This window comes from Hibiscus syriacus, unplaced genomic scaffold (assembly GCF_006381635.1).
Source record: "Hibiscus syriacus cultivar Baekdansim isolate YM2019G1 unplaced genomic scaffold, ASM638163v2 tig00111745_pilon, whole genome shotgun sequence".
NCBI lineage: Eukaryota > Viridiplantae > Streptophyta > Magnoliopsida > Malvales > Malvaceae > Hibiscus > Hibiscus syriacus.
This window is the reverse complement of record NW_024063168.1, coordinates 633138-649513: the sequence shown is the minus strand read 5'-3', so window position 1 is coordinate 649513 and position 16376 is coordinate 633138. Positions and strand designations below refer to the sequence as shown.

General features: G+C 32.8%; 1 protein-coding gene across 1 annotated transcript; it reads left to right on the top strand.

Moving 5' to 3' along the window:
• The first annotated feature begins 9264 nt into the window (after positions 1 to 9264).
• Positions 9265 to 16320, top strand: LOC120169113 (somatic embryogenesis receptor kinase 1-like). The gene is made up of 11 exons (XM_039177333.1): positions 9265 to 9731; positions 10290 to 10422; positions 10540 to 10611; positions 11666 to 11809; positions 13357 to 13428; positions 13536 to 13607; positions 13688 to 13800; positions 14266 to 14397; positions 14486 to 14827; positions 14983 to 15377; positions 15783 to 16320. Exons 1-11 carry the CDS (start codon positions 9638 to 9640, stop codon positions 16095 to 16097), a joined length of 1884 nt encoding a protein of 627 aa, XP_039033264.1. The 5' UTR covers positions 9265 to 9637; the 3' UTR covers positions 16098 to 16320.
• The last annotated feature ends 56 nt before the right edge of the window (positions 16321 to 16376 follow it).

The window sequence follows — 16376 nt, the reverse complement described above, 5'->3', positions numbered from 1 at the left end:
TAATTTGTTCCATTGAAGTGTGGAGGCACGTCAATTGGTCTGGATTCTTCCATGGAGAATGAACCGGAAGTGGACGCCATCTTTATCGATTTAACTCTTCGCGGATCGACTCAAGGGGCGATTAAACCATCAAATGAGTTAGACTCTGATACCAATTGTTGAGTTAATCGATTGACAGAATTGGCCAAGAGGGGGGTGAATTGGCAATTAAAAATTTGGTGGAAGCTTTTGCAAAAAATTAAAAGTAATTGCACAGTGATTTAGAGTGGTTCAACTTTCTCAATCAAAGTCTACGTCCATTACCTTAGCTATCCACACTAAGGATTTTCCAACAAATTCACTAATTTGTTCTTTCTTTTGAGGCCAAAGAGATAACCTTACAACACTCTCAAGAATATACCCCAATTCTTGAGAACACTCTTTCCCAAAGAGAAGATTACAAATTTGCAAACTTACAAGGAAAACCTCACAAGGTAAGATGTTTGCACAATTCTAGAACAAGAAAAGAACACTCAAAGATAATTACAAATGAGCACAAATGGTGTTCTTGAAAGAAAAATGAATATTGAAAGGAAAATTGGCTTGATTTGCACAAACTTGGTGTTTGATGCTTTCTCTCTTGTTTCTCTATGATTTCTTGTTGATCAAGGGCTTCAGAACTTGTTTAAATACACATTGAATCACTTATGAACGTTGGGGATGATTAGTGAAGATCATATAGTCGTTTTAGTGTGAAAACAATTAATAAAACAGCTTGGAGCGTGGGGGAATCGGTTCCCCCTCATAGGGAATCGGTTCCCTAAGTGTAAAATTCAAATATTTCGACCATTGATCAGGGGGGAATCGGTTCCCTCCGAGCATTCTGGAAATCTCGGAGCCAAACCATTCAGGGGGAATCGGTTCCCTCTGAGCAATCTGGAATTTTTGGCTTTGAAATGGTTCGAAATACTTTGAAAGATTATTTTGAAATTGTTTTAAGATTAAAACTTAATTTAACACTTAAGTAAGGATTAAAAATGATTTTTGAAATATTTAGAGTAATATTTTGATATTCGAATAATTATATCGAATATACTTAGAAAATCATTTGGAAAATCTTAAAATTCATTTAACTTAATTTGTTATATCGAAATATCAAAATGTTTTCAATAATAATAATTAATACTTTTTGAAATATAATATAATACTATTAATCTAATAAATAATTAATACAATTTATAATATTTTATTTCAATAAAATGTACTAATCTTAATATTTTTTATTAATAAAATTAAAGAAATAATATTTTAATAATAATAAATAAATTATTCTAATATTTCAAAAATAATAATATTGAATTTTATGATAAATAATAATTTTTATTATATTTAATATTTTTAATAAATAATTTCTAAAAAAATCATCAACTAACAGAAAATAGTTTATATAACCTTTTCTAAATACCGTAATATTTTAAGAAAAATATTTGTCTAAAAATATTTTCAGTGAAACAAACGAACCCTAAATTTTTTATTAAGTACCACAGTTAATTAAAGCTTTCAATTTAATCTTTAAATACCTTATTTTATAATTTACTCAAATTACAATCTTGTTTTTTTTTTAATTTAAATAGATATAAGTTAATTTGTAGAATTAAAATAAGTTTCCTAAATGTTTTCGGATATTTATTGTAAAATGGCATTTTTGCCCCTATATGTGAAGTATTTAACTTCAATCACATTAAAGCATGTTTGATGTTGTTTTAGTTATGTTAGAAAAGAATTATAGATAGAATTTTAAGTCAGATCTCTTCTGAGTCACTTCGATGGTTAATGTGATATTTGATATTTAAGTTAAATCATTCTAATTAGATATCAAACGTTACAGTGTATAATAATGTTGTAAATGAGATGAGACAAATCATGAGCTATTCGAGATCGACTCAATCAAAGCTCGATAAATACTCGACTCAAATGGACTTGACTCGAGCTCGACTTGAGTTCTTAACGAGCCGAAACAAACCATTTGATACTCAATTCGAAAAGCTCGTGAGAATATCAAAAATATAATATATTAATATTTTATTTTTAAAAATAATAATAATATTAACATTTATGTGTTGATTTTGTATTAAAAAATATAGTATAAGGTTTTCATATATTTAAGGTTCATGTTCGAGTTTGAGTTTGAGGCTTCAACCGAGTTAAGTTTAAGATTTTTTTTCATTTTGAGCCTTTTCGAGCTTTTATGAGCTTCAGTTTATGATTTCGAGTTTGAGTCGAGCTTGAAAATTTTAGGTTCTCGAGTTTTTTAGTCAATCTCGACTCAACTCATTTAGAGCCCTAATATGTAAACCTTGATAATTGTGAATGTCGTGATAGTTTTTTCAATCAATCTATAGTGATTACAAGTGGTAATATCCGCTCTAAAAACTCAACCATTTGACAGTAGATACTCAAATACCGTAATATCACTGGTGCTTGAATCCGAAATATCTAGAGATAATAATTATCTTTTGTACCACTAAGATCGTTTAATCCACGTTAAATATCATGATAGTTCTAAAAAAACCACATGTTGCAAATAAAAAATGATTTGGAAAATATTAAAAGAAAAGTATATCTTTGTAAAAAAAAATCCACAACTTTTAGGGTGCGTTTGGTTAACAGAATGTAAGATTACCAGTGTGAATAAAAGATTACCAGTGAATAGGATTACTGGGAATGTTACATTACTGTGTTTGGTTGGTTTGGCAGGAATGTAAGATTACAGTGTTTGGTTGAAGGAATAAAATATTACTGGAATGTATATTTTACCAAATTATCCTTGTTCTATATTTTTAACAAGTGAAATTCTAAATATTTAAATAAAAATTATTTATATAAAAAGTTTATCTGTTGATAATATATTACTTGAATATTTAAATATATCATGTATTATTTTAATTTTAATTAATATTAAATTTTATATATTTTATGTAAAAATATATTAAAATGTTACATCAACATTTAACTATATGTGTCGGTTTGTTCAATTCGTAGTATTCAAAAGACAAAGGCTTTATTTTTGAAAGTCTACCAAAAGATGATATATTGCTACTGTTGAAGAAATTGTCTTTCAAATGAAGTACTTCCAAATTCGTCAATCTTAGTTCTGGCACATTATTACCGAGTACAGTTGTTTAAATTTATTGTTTCACGTTATATCTAATTATAAGCCAGTATTAAACAAAAATATTTCATATTTGAAAATTTATGTATCAATTAAATTTTTATTTGAAAAAATACAATTAATTAATCATTTTAATTGTTATTATATAACCTAAAGGCCCTGTTTGATTGGTTAAAAATATTATTTTACTTACAAATTATTTAAAGCTAATAATTTACTTTTTCTTTCTCAAGCTGTGGATTATCCTTATTATATAACCTAAAATATTTACTTTGATTGGTATGATCGCTATTATAATAATAAAAAAACATATTTATAAGCATAATTACTAAAAATAATTGTGTTCCAGTAATCTATTTCTCAACAATAAACTAAGGACTAATCAGAACTAATTTATTATCTTTGACAACAATAAAATTAAATCACCAGTATAATAAGTGACAAAACTTATTATTTCACCAGTATAAAATTAAATCACCAGTATAAAATTAAATCACCAATGTCAAATAGTTATTGCAATTTGGCCAAGATAGAAAGCATATGAGGGTAACAAAGTGATGCTATTGCAAATGAATATACAAAATGAGAAAAGAATTGTGGGCTCAAATACATCAGCATCCTAATTAACAGAAATAAAAGATCAAGCAAATATGAGTTTCCAGTTGATTTGAATTACATAACAAAGAGAAACAAAAGCTTTCAAACTTTATTGATTAAAGAATATTATAATACAGCCGACTCTCTAGATGTTACCGTTCATTTTGAGCAACGGAAAGTGATGAACAATGTATCAGATGCCACAATAAAAGCTTAGCAGCCACATTACTTGAAATTTCAGGAATAAACATGACCAAAACAGTGAATTTTAATGAGAAAACAACTTGGTTTTCATGGATCTACTTGTATCTGCTCTGATGAGACTGAAACTTGATATTCAGATCAGTGTGTGCAGAATACGAGATTCGCAGGTGACAATAAGTAACATGTTCTGGAAGTAAGTACCTAAACAACATCATGAAAAGAACATTAACATGCAACCAATTTTTTTTACAATTCTCAAACCATACATTTATAATCAATATGAAGAGAATTAGATGACGCTAAAGAAATGAGAAAAATGAATGTGCTGATGTGGAAGGAGGAAGAAGATACAAGGAAGTTGTACATGCCTGGGAATACTTCTACCATCCAAGGCATTCCTCGCTGAAGAAGCAGTTTCAACATAAGTGAATTGGATTAATGTCTGCCAACAATTGTAATAAATATGAACATTATATTGAAAAAAATGAAATCACCACAGATCCAAAAATCTAAATGCACTTTTGCATCTCACTTGGAATCCCGCAGCCTTTTCAAATGTAGCAATTTTGTGAACAAAACCAAATGTAGAAAATACATGGAACAAAATTAAATCAGAAACAGGTACATATCACAAATACAAATAAGAAAAGAACATTAGAAACCGTCACAAATATGGGTATAATGTAAAAGTCTTTGTTAACAAATCCAAATGGACAAAAAATAAGTGCAGAATGACACCTGTGCATACATGGCTCAAGATAGACCTTAGAAAGGAGTATGACGTACATGATAATATTTCTAAACTGTCTCCAACAAAGGAATATAAATAAGGGGCATAACCATATGTGATTCAACTGATTTCGATAAAAAACTGCCATCTCCAACAAAGGTAACAGTTTAACTCATTTCAAATCTATAAGAAACGGTCTTGTGCTCTCATATTAAAAAGCATATTCCTTAAAATACAGGATTTAAGAAAATTAAGCATCTCTCATCAGTTGTAGAAGGAATAACACACGAAAATATAAGTGATACTTCATACATGGCAGTTCACAAGATTTTGACAAACTAAATTAGGCCACTTCTAGAGTCTAGACATGAAAATTCAAGATGTCTCCATTTAGTCATACAAATATGCTCATTCCTTAATCTAGAGCACCTGAAGCAAAAAGAGGCTTTAAAAATTCTAGACAGCCAATTCTTATGGCAGAAATAGAATAGAGAATCTGTAACAATTGAAGGCATTTAGTTGAGAAATGCATGACAGTAATAAGCACTTACCAAGTGAATCGTCTCAATGGTCACATCATTAGCTTCCACACCTTCAATGGTAACTAGCAAAACATTTCCAGGGGTATCTCCGGGACTCTTGTTGTCGACAATTTCATGTCTGTTTGAATATTGAATATATACATTTTTTCAACAAACCTGTGCTGGCTCTGTTGATGAAGCATAATATGAAACCATCGAAATAGCCTGATTTAAGTCTACCTGAAAATAAAAGTAACATAATTAACATAAAAACTAACTGATCAACCTGCAAATATTCTCTAAATTTCACTACATGAAATTAACCCATCGATATTCAACCTAGAAGAAGAATAATAGAACCCAAATGATAAGTTAACCCCAGACAAATCAAAATAAACCATCATCCAAGAAAATTCAAAATCCAACCCGATTGGCGGTGAAGTAACACATCAATGTTTACACATTCTTTTCTTGAAGATTCTAATATGATTACAAGGCTGTATATGCGTCTGATTTCAAATAAGAATAAACTCACACACAACTGCTGACAAAACTGCTCTAACTCGGGTCACATAATAACATTTCTTTTACACTTTCAAATGTGAAAAGAATCAGTTCTCCCATCCCAATTCACCACCAAATTAAAAAATAATAATAACACTTTGCAATTATGCAATTAACCATCAAATTTACACATCAAAACATTAAAAATCAGCTAAAAAATAAACGTATGCAAAGAAAACAAATCTCACAAAAAGAACTCATACTTCGACAAATTGAAGGAACACACTGAAATTTACACTAGAAAATCAAATTCCCAAAAGAGTAGACAATCAACAATTGATTGCCCTTACATAACACAAATTGAACATTATTTTTCGCTGAGACAAAGCAATCCATAAACTATAAACAAAGAACTTCAAAAAAATGGAAGGATTTAGAAGCTTACAAATTCAACAAAAGCTTGGTTCCGATTGGCGCCGACATTGCACTTAGTGTTAACGATCTTCCCAAAGGGTTTACAGAGCTCGACGAGTTCCTCTTCCGAACACTCCCATGGGTATAACGGAATTTCGACCAAAAACCAAAACTCGATCACGAAGCCCGAAGACTTTGTCCATTTGCTTTGAAGAGGAAATTCGAAGAGGAACCCTATGGAAGTGAGCGTTGAGAAAATCAATGGAGAGATGAGAAAAGACTTTGCCAATTTGTTTTGAAGCCTCACACCAAGAAGCACAGAAGTGAATGATAAGCGGTGCACCACTCTGGGTTCTTTTTTTGTGTTCTTTCATAACCAAGAAATATGTAAAAACTGAAATATGAACGTCAAAAACAAATATCTAAGCTAAATCGAAGAAGAAGAAGAAGATTTCAGCGGAATGAAGGGGAGGGGATAAGGCTATTTTAGACAACGGGGACGGGAATGAGTAAATACCTAAGGGAGAGGAGGGATAGACATTCCCGGGAATGCAGTAAAAAATTTCCTGTTGGTATTAATTTTTCCCGGCACTTGGTAATACAACCTATCCAAATTTGGGTATATTCATCCAGGAAAACAATATTCCTCTCAGGAAATAAATATACCCTGAACCAAACGGGGCCTTAATAATTAAGTGATACAACTCTTCATTTATAATTTGACTGAGAGATGAAATGAATTTCCAAAGCTACCCTCAAAGCCTTATTTATATGTCGCTTTCCACCATAGAGAGCGAACCCATTTCGATTGCGTTCGGGCAACGGTCAATGTTCGGTCCTTCTTTCACTTAGGGTTGTTTATTCGGTTAATTCGGTGATTAAACCGATCGAACTATCATTAATCGAATTAACCGATTTTTTTTTTCTTTAACCGTTAATTGAACCAAACTTTTTTTAAAAAATATTAACCGAACCGAATAAATTTCGGTTAATTTGGTTAATTAAATTAACACAAATTTTTTAAAATTTTCTAATTTATATAAAAATTAAATATTTTATAATTCAAAAAAAACAGTTTATAATTAATTTAAATAATATATAATTATAAAATAAAAATTTTATATAAAGTTTTTAATTAATTAATATTAATTTAGGTTTAAAAGTTATTGGATCTTAAATTATTAATTGAGTTTTAAATGGTTTGGACTGAGCCCATATGTTATATATATAATATATTTAATATTTTTTAATTCAGAAAAATAATTTACAATTAATGTAAATAATATATAATTATAAAATAAAAATTTTATATAATTTTTTTAATTTTTTAATATTGATTTGGGTTTAAAAGTTATTGGATCTTAAATTATTAATTGAGTATTAAATGGTTTGGGTTTAACCCACATGTTATATATAATATATTTAATATTTAAAATTTTATTTCGGTTAATTAACCGATTTCGAACCGAATTATTTAACCGAATATCCAAAAATACCTTAACCGTTCATCGACCGAACTAATTCGATGATCAACCAAATTAATTCGGTTCGATCGGTTAAAACCGAATTTTGAACACCCTACTTTCGCTGCACGCTTAGACTACTTTAATTTTTTATCACAAAATCAAATCATTTCTTTCTTTAGTTTAAAATAGCAAAAATTATCATATTATTTTTTTTTACTTTTATTTTATTTTATTACATTAAAATTTTATATTATTTTTTATTTAAAATTTTAATTCTCTTTTAATTTTTATTTAACTTTCTTAATTTAAAATTGATTTTTTTTGAAAGAGAGAGATTTGATCATTCTAAATAAAAAGAAAATAATATTTCAGTTCTTTCGATTTATAACTTTTAATCATTTAAATTTTAAAGTTTTGAAATAAGAATTTATTAATTAAATAATATAGTTTTTAATAATCTATTATAGTTCATTAATAGCTAAATTGATAAAAAAATTGATAAAATAATTGATAAAAATGTATAAAAGAAAAAATTATAGCAGTTAAATCAACAATTAAAAATAAAAGTGAATAGAAATTAATAAAATAATTAATTAGCAACTTAATATTATACAATTAAAAGTTATAGCAGTTAAATTAACAATTAAAAATAAAAGTAAATATAAATTAACAAAATACATGAATTTTTGTCCATGAATCTTCGGTGTCGTGTATAGCCATGAATCTTCAAGACGGTTTAAAGTTTGCTAAGAATCCGAATAATTGGCCGTTGCTCTTCTCGGTAGTTATTTAGAATATATGGCGAGCTCGGAATGCAAAAGTTTTTGAAGTTCCTTTGGATGGGGACGGAACGATAATTGAACTGAGTAGTAGGCTTATTCAATTGACTCTTCAAGCTCAAGTCGGGGTGTCTCCTTCTGCGAAAATAATGCTGTTATACGTCGTGGTCCGGATAGTTAGACGGTTCCTCCGGCTCTGTGGATCAAAATCAACGCAGATGTTTGTAGGGGACGTATAATTATGTTCGGTGTTGGGGAGTTGTTCGAGACAGTTTAGAAAATTGGATTTTCGGGTTCTCAAAATTTATTGGAGTCTGCTCGGTGTTGGATGCGGAGCTTTGGGGTGTCTATGTCAGTCTGAATCTCGCTTGGGATGCAGGTTTCAGGCAAATTATTATTGTACTTGATAGTATGGAAGCCTTAAATATTTTTCGATCGAATTATAAATGTACCAACTCACTTGGATGATATCTTAATGAATTAAGAAGAAATTTAAGGGTTCGTTTTAACCATGTGCTTCATAATAATAATAAAATTACTGATGCCTTGGTCGGGGGCACTTCTTTTGATAATCTGAATCATATTATTTTTGTTTCTTCTCGACGTAGATCATGAATTTATTACGTGAAGGCTTGATGGTGTCTAGTTAAGTTGTTAGTTTATTTTTTTCCTTGCTTTTCATGTTTATTCGATGTATTAGATTAACATATGTATTATTTTATTCCACTTAAGAGAAATTTTTAACAAGACATGTTAATCTTTCTCTCGTATAGTTTCCTCATTAATAAAATCATACTTTAAAAAAAAATGTAAAGATGTGTGACAAATTTTAATTCCTTTTCTCTTTCTCTCTAGCAAACGATAAAATTAAATCAATTTTTTTCTTATTTCTGTCTAAAAATCACTCATCACTTGCAAAGACAAAGTTCAGAGAAACGCAAAAAGGAAAGTTCATTATTTTTTCTTGAACTTGCTAAAAGAAAGGGTTTAAAAACTAAGTTATCTTTGACTTGTTTCCCCCCTTTTTTGTATTTATGTTTTTTGTTGGTGCTTTTGAATGGAGGGGAGTGGGATCAAAGGAAAAGATTTGATTGAGGATATTTTTGGGGGTTATCGGTGGGATTTGAGAGCTAGGGTTTTTGGTTTTCGGCTCTTTGTTGTAATGTTGTGTTGTTGGGGTTCATGTATTGTTTGGATCTAAGAATATTTAGATTGAGAGGTTAAATTCTTAAAAACAAAAGGTTGCAGCTTTTCCACTTTTGTTTTGTCAAATGGAAGGAAGCAAAAAGGTTAAGGCTTTGGTTTTGGTTTGGTTGATCTCGGTGCTGCTTCATCCATTCTGGCTTGTTCATGCTAATGTGGAAGGTAAACTTATCATTCTTTTTTCTATTTTCTCGCAGCATCCCATTTTTGTTATTTCCCTTCAATTACTTTTGAGTTTGATCCTTGATTCTTGCAACATGTTTTTGTGTTTGCAGAATGGGTTTTTGATAGTTCGTTATATAAATTTGGGTTTAAGTTTGAAAATGAGTTTACTTTGATTAGTATGTATACCTGTTTTCCTGATGATTGGAAAATTTTTCACTTTTTTCTTGTCATTTGCTTTTAGGAGATTACTTGAGAAGTGCTTACTTTGATTGTATTGATTCTGATCCTTGTTATCGATCAAATGTTAATATTATGCAATTTGGTTTCTGGAAGTGTGTAAGAATGATAATGCCGATGTCTTGTACTCTTTTGAACTGTTTAAGCTTCTTCAAGTGACTATGCTTTCTGTTTGTTTCTAGACCTGCTAATGCTTGGTGAGTGTTGATGAATCTGCTTTTACGTAGAGCTCGGTAGCTGGCTCGGCTGTGCTATATATGTTAACATATGCATTGTTAGTTAGTGTCATCCTCTTACCATCTTTACTTCTTCTAACAGGTGACGCATTGCACAGCCTAAGGACCAACTTGAATGATCCTAACAATGTACTGCAGAGCTGGGATCCTACTCTTGTTAACCCCTGCACATGGTTTCATGTTACATGTAACAACGATAACAGTGTTATTAGAGTGTAAGGTCTTTTTCCCTTTGTTGTCTCCTGAGTACACGGTTACAGCTTAAAAATTGTGTTTTACTGATTTTGCGAGGTTTAACTTGTTTAATGTCTACTTCTACATCGAAATTTCAGTGATCTTGGAAATGCTGCTTTATCTGGTATGCTTGTTCCACAGCTTGGTTTGCTTAAGAATTTGCAGTACTTGTAAGTCAGGCATGCCATGATAATTCTAGCTGTTTTCTATTTATATGGTTGGTTTGGCTTTGATGTGCTTGCTTCCGAGTAAGATATGTAATTGCTTTCTCTTTGTCCGTAATAGGAAGAAATATTTCCTGGCAATTATTGTTTGCATTAAATCATTAGTCACTTGACCAGTAGAAGTTGTTGAGAGTCCCATCTGCTTCATTTAGTTTATCAAACTCTTCACATAGTCAATTTCTAATTCAGAGAAGAGGCTCACCTATAATTCTTCTCTTTATGGTTCAGTGACAGTCTTCCTTAGGGGTGAGCAAAACTTGATTCAACGGAAAAAAGTATTTTTTTTTTCAAATTTAGAGTTAATCAAACTGAGTTATTTGGTTTTTCGAATCAACTTGATCAGGTAATTAGATTTTTTGAGTTCGAGTTTAGTTGAAATTTTACAACTAGAATATCCCAGAAACTGAATAACAAATTGGTGTAATTACCCCTTGGGTCCCTGTCAATTTAAAAAATGAGCAAATTGTCCCCTTTCAACAAAGAATTCAAAATAATTTTCAATTTTTCAAAAAAAAAGAAAGAAAAGAAAAACAAATAAGGTTTTCCATGAATTTATAAAAAAATATATATAAATTATAATTTTTCCATCTGTGAATAATATCTTTTGACTAGGATCACAAAGCTCTTAACATATATTTACTAAGTGCTAGTAAGTTCGCTTATCAACATGAGGATTCCATCATACAAGATCCTAGAGGTGAAGCCACACATTTATTCTTTCTTAACCAGTTATTGAGCTGGTATGTCTGGTGGGCTTTGTGGGAGTTTGGATAGTACTATGTGATATACTGCATTGCTACGTTTGATTTGGTTGTTTGTTTTCCTTGAACATGACAAGAGGCCATTTTTCTCGCTATTATATGATGCCCTTCAGAATATTTCTTTTATACATCAAGACAATATGATAATCCAGACCTTAATTTTCAGTTGTTGGTGCACAGTTTGTTTGCCTTATTATTTCATTGCCGTTCTTCCTTTTGAAACATTTTTTTTATGCCAGGGAACTTTACAGTAATAACATAAGTGGACCAATTCCTAGTGATCTTGGGAATTTGACCAGCTTGGTAAGCTTGGATCTTTATTTGAATAGTTTCAGTGGTCCTATTCCAGAATACTTGGGCAGGCTGTCAAAATTGCGATTCCTGTGAGTATATTTGTTTTACAGCTATTCCTTTCCTCTCTTTATTTTTGTTTATCATATGTTGAGTTGCATGTAATACTGAGAGCTAAGTCTTACTTTTTTTTATAGGAATAGGAGGTCTCATTAAAAACCTCCCTCTTAGTGGACCTTACCCCTAAGGTAAGGCCCAACTAGCGAAAGGAGGAAAAGAGTACCTCAATTTATTAATGATAGCCAAGTTACATAAGACTTAAAAACACTTTTACATACAATATAAGACCTCACACACTCCTCTAGCTTCTTAACTCAGAAACAAACACCAACTAAAACAGACAAAATCGTCACCCGATCCCCTCTTTTGCTAGCTTGTCAGCTTCGCAATTACAAGACCTTGGAATCCACCTAACAATAAAATTTCTAAAAGAAACAATAGATACAATTTCATTAACAAAAATTGAAAGGAAAACAGGAACCAAAGCTTGGTCTTTGATCCAATCCACTACAAGCTTGCAATCACTTTCAATAATGAGTCTGCCCTTCAACAGCCATTCTGAAGAAACAAAGATATCAATACCACTTTTTATAGTTTTCAGTTCTGCTAAATAGGGATGAGAAGGACCAACATTTTCTAAAAAAGAGATCAGTGTAACCCGATTCCAATCCCTGAGAAGACCCCCTATTCCAGCAACTCTCCCAACTCTACTAAAAGCCCCATCCACATTCAACTTAAAAAAATCTACTGGAGGAGGAATCCACCAGCACACAGGTCTGATTAGTTCCTTAGAAACAGAGATATTATCTGCCAAGGAAGGATCACCAATTAGAGAATCCACCTTAATAGAGGAAAGAGGATATTTTGCTAGAAACCATCTTGCTAGCCTTAACCGAACAGTGAAAACTAGTGAAAGTCTATCCAAATTGCCATTATCAAAGATAATTTCATTTCTAATTCTCCAAATTGACCATAACACTACACCTGGAATAAACTTCCAGATAACCGAAGTATACTTGATTTGAGGTGAACAAAGAAACAGAAGCAATTTATATATTTACTAGTATTTGTTTAATTAAGATATAATCAAGGGTAAGATATTACACCCCTCCCACCACCACACACGCATATGCATGCACACACTCAACAGCATGCTTAGTATTCAGGAATAATATTTTAATTAGTCTATGACATCAGCATGTGCAAGTTCGTAGCATTGGGTTTCTTCATTAACTACAACTGTCTGGTCAATTTTTTGTTGCAAGTTGTTTGGTTAAATTTCCGTCTACTAAAAACATCCGGGAGTAATTGAAACTGACATTTAAAAGCTAAAATAGGATTTTCCATGGTTGATTCCCCCTAGTAAACTTGAGTATGCAGGTTCAGCATTGGTGGTAAGTGTCATACATTCACTCACATTGCCAGGGAAGATACTGGTTGAGCAACTGAAGCTTAAAACAAATAGCTTTCTCTACTTATGATTTTGAATGGCTGTTATAGGTTAAAGTTTGCTTGATATAAAATCTCGTGATTTGTTTAGATCTTAACTTCTATTGTTGAAACTTTTGTGCGAGGGTAGCCGACTTAACAACAACACCTTGACGGGTCCTATCCCTTTGACATTAACTAATATCACGTCTCTTCAAGTCCTGTGAGTGCTAAACTTATGTCTTTTCTCAAGAACTATAACTCTTTTTCCTCTTCTGAGATATAATCTAGCACTACTCATACATCCACAAATTGCACTGTGAAATGCAGGGATCTTTCAAATAATCATCTCTCTGGTGAGGTTCCAGATAATGGCTCCTTTTCACTATTTACTCCCATCAGGTTGGCTTTTAGTGATCTGAATTCTGCTTTTCTAGAATTACAAGTTGGGGAACCTTAGGTGTTTGTTGTTCCATATGCAGTTTTGCTAACAACAGGGATCTGTGTGGCCCGGTTACTGGACGCCCATGCCCAGGATCGCCTCCCTTTTCTCCTCCTCCTCCTTTTGTTCCACCACCACCAATTTCTTCACCGAGTAATCTTCCTTTGATATACTTCAAATCTATTGAGCTGCCTTTCATGGTCTCTATGTGCAGTTTTTATTTATTTTTGTTGCTATTCTTGCGGTCAGACTGTTTTAGTTGTTCCGCTTGACATTATATAATCTGCCAAACTTTGCTTTCTAGCATATTATCCCCGTAATTCTTTGATGTTGTGGCATGCATGTAACGTCAATTAGCAAAATTAATCCCCCTGCTCTTTTCTTCCAGGTGAATCTCATCCCAGTTTGCACGTCCAGTCCATTAGTTCCAACTTTAAATGAATTGCATCATTATGATCGTTTATTGTGATGAGATGTAGTTAACAATAGTTCCTTTTAGTGAAGAGTTGTGTATGTAAATTTCCTGTGATTTGATGCATTCTCTTGCTTCTAGTGCAAAGGACGTGGCTCTTATGTTTTGCATCGGATGTTCTAACTTTTCATCTTATAATATTTTAGGTGGGAGTAGTGTCACTGGTGCAATAGCTGGAGGAGTTGCATCAGGTGCTGCATTACTCTTTGCCGCTCCTGCAATTGCATTTGCATGGTGGCGCCGGCGGAAGCCACAGGAATTTTTCTTTGATGTACCTGGTTAGTTCCATAAATTGAACTTTTACTGGGCTGATGGCTTCAAGTGTTGGTCGCAGTTATAGTATCACCAGTTTACATGTCTTTGCAGCGGAGGAGGACCCAGAAGTGCATCTTGGGCAGCTGAAGAGGTTTTCATTACGAGAACTACAAGTTGCCACTGACAGTTTTAGCCACAAAAATATTCTGGGTAGAGGTGGATTTGGTAAGGTTTACAAAGGACGATTAGCTGACGGTTCACTGGTGGCTGTTAAAAGATTGAAAGAAGAGCGTACACCTGGTGGCGAGTTACAGTTTCAAACAGAGGTAGAGATGATCAGCATGGCTGTGCATCGGAATCTACTCAGGCTGCATGGATTTTGTATGACACCAACTGAACGGTTACTTGTTTATCCTTACATGGCTAATGGGAGTGTTGCATCATGTCTGAGAGGTAAAGCCAACAAGTTTCAGTAGTCTAATTCCTTATTTTTTCCTTTGAGCAGGTGGAGGGTCTGAATTGTTATAACCAATTAACTTTTAATCCGTAAACATCTAGCATTGCTTTCCATCTGGACTATATTTACTTGTTTTCTTGCTTTCTTGTAGAACGTTCTCCATCACAACCACCACTTGATTGGCCAACACGGAAGAGAATAGCATTGGGATCTGCGAGAGGTCTTTCTTATTTGCATGATCACTGTGACCCAAAGATCATTCATCGTGATGTAAAAGCTGCAAATATTTTGTTGGATGAGGAGTTTGAAGCTGTTGTTGGTGATTTTGGGTTGGCTAAACTTATGGACTACAAGGATACCCATGTAACTACGGCTGTACGTGGCACAATTGGACATATTGCTCCCGAGTATCTCTCTACTGGGAAATCTTCGGAGAAAACTGATGTTTTTGGGTATGGCATAATGCTTCTGGAGCTTATCACTGGACAGCGGGCCTTTGATCTTGCTCGGCTTGCAAATGATGATGATGTCATGTTGCTTGATTGGGTATGCATATCTTTATTTTTTGCTACATTTGTCTTCATTTAACTGATCTGTTTACAATATTCTTGATTCTTATCTCCATAAATGATAATCCATCCACTTTTCAATTGCTTCCTTGATAGCTGCCTGATTATAATTATTATACATTTCTTGACCCTGGGGATATGTTAAAGCTGTCAAATTGATATTAGTTCTGATGCCATCTTGTGACAATAAAACGAACTAGGTTGTCTCCAAGAGAAATGAATCTTTCAAAAATTGAGAAAGCAATGGGATTATGTATGCATGTGTTGCAATGCACCAGCTATAGGAAGGAAGTGAAGATGCCAAGGATGGCAAGAACTAGTTGATTCTTCTTAAGGGCTCACGGTGTGTTGTTGATTCGGTTGATCCATTTTTCTTTTTCAGGTCAAAGGTCTTCTGAAGGAGAAGAAGCTGGAGTTGCTAGTCGATCCTGATCTTCAGACCAACTATATAGATACCGAGGTAGAGCAGTTAATCCAGGTTGCGTTGCTATGCACACAAGGTTCCCCAATGGACCGGCCGAAGATGTCGGAAGTAGTTAGAATGCTGGAAGGTGATGGGTTGGCTGAGAGGTGGGATGAGTGGCAAAAGGTTGAAGTTCTAAGGCAGGAGGTCGAACTCGCTCAGCATCCTAATTCTGATTGGATCGTGTACTCAACCGACAATATACATGCTGTGGAGTTATCTGGTCCAAGATGACCACGGCATGGCTACGGTAAATAGGGAAAGTTTTTACTAATTTTTTTAAGGTAACTTTTTTTTTTAAAAATTTGATGGCCGTATCTGATTTATGCATCCTGTAAGTCCAGTCCGCATTGTATTCATTACATTGTGCAATTTGTATCTTTCTCCTGCAGTTTGATTGAGCCATGATGTTTCCAAGTAGTTCCTGCTGTGGCAGTAGGTCTAACCCTTCTTTGCACTTCATCTGCTCCTAGTTTAATTCTTCGTAAAATGGGTCCTGTGTTCGGCGTCGAA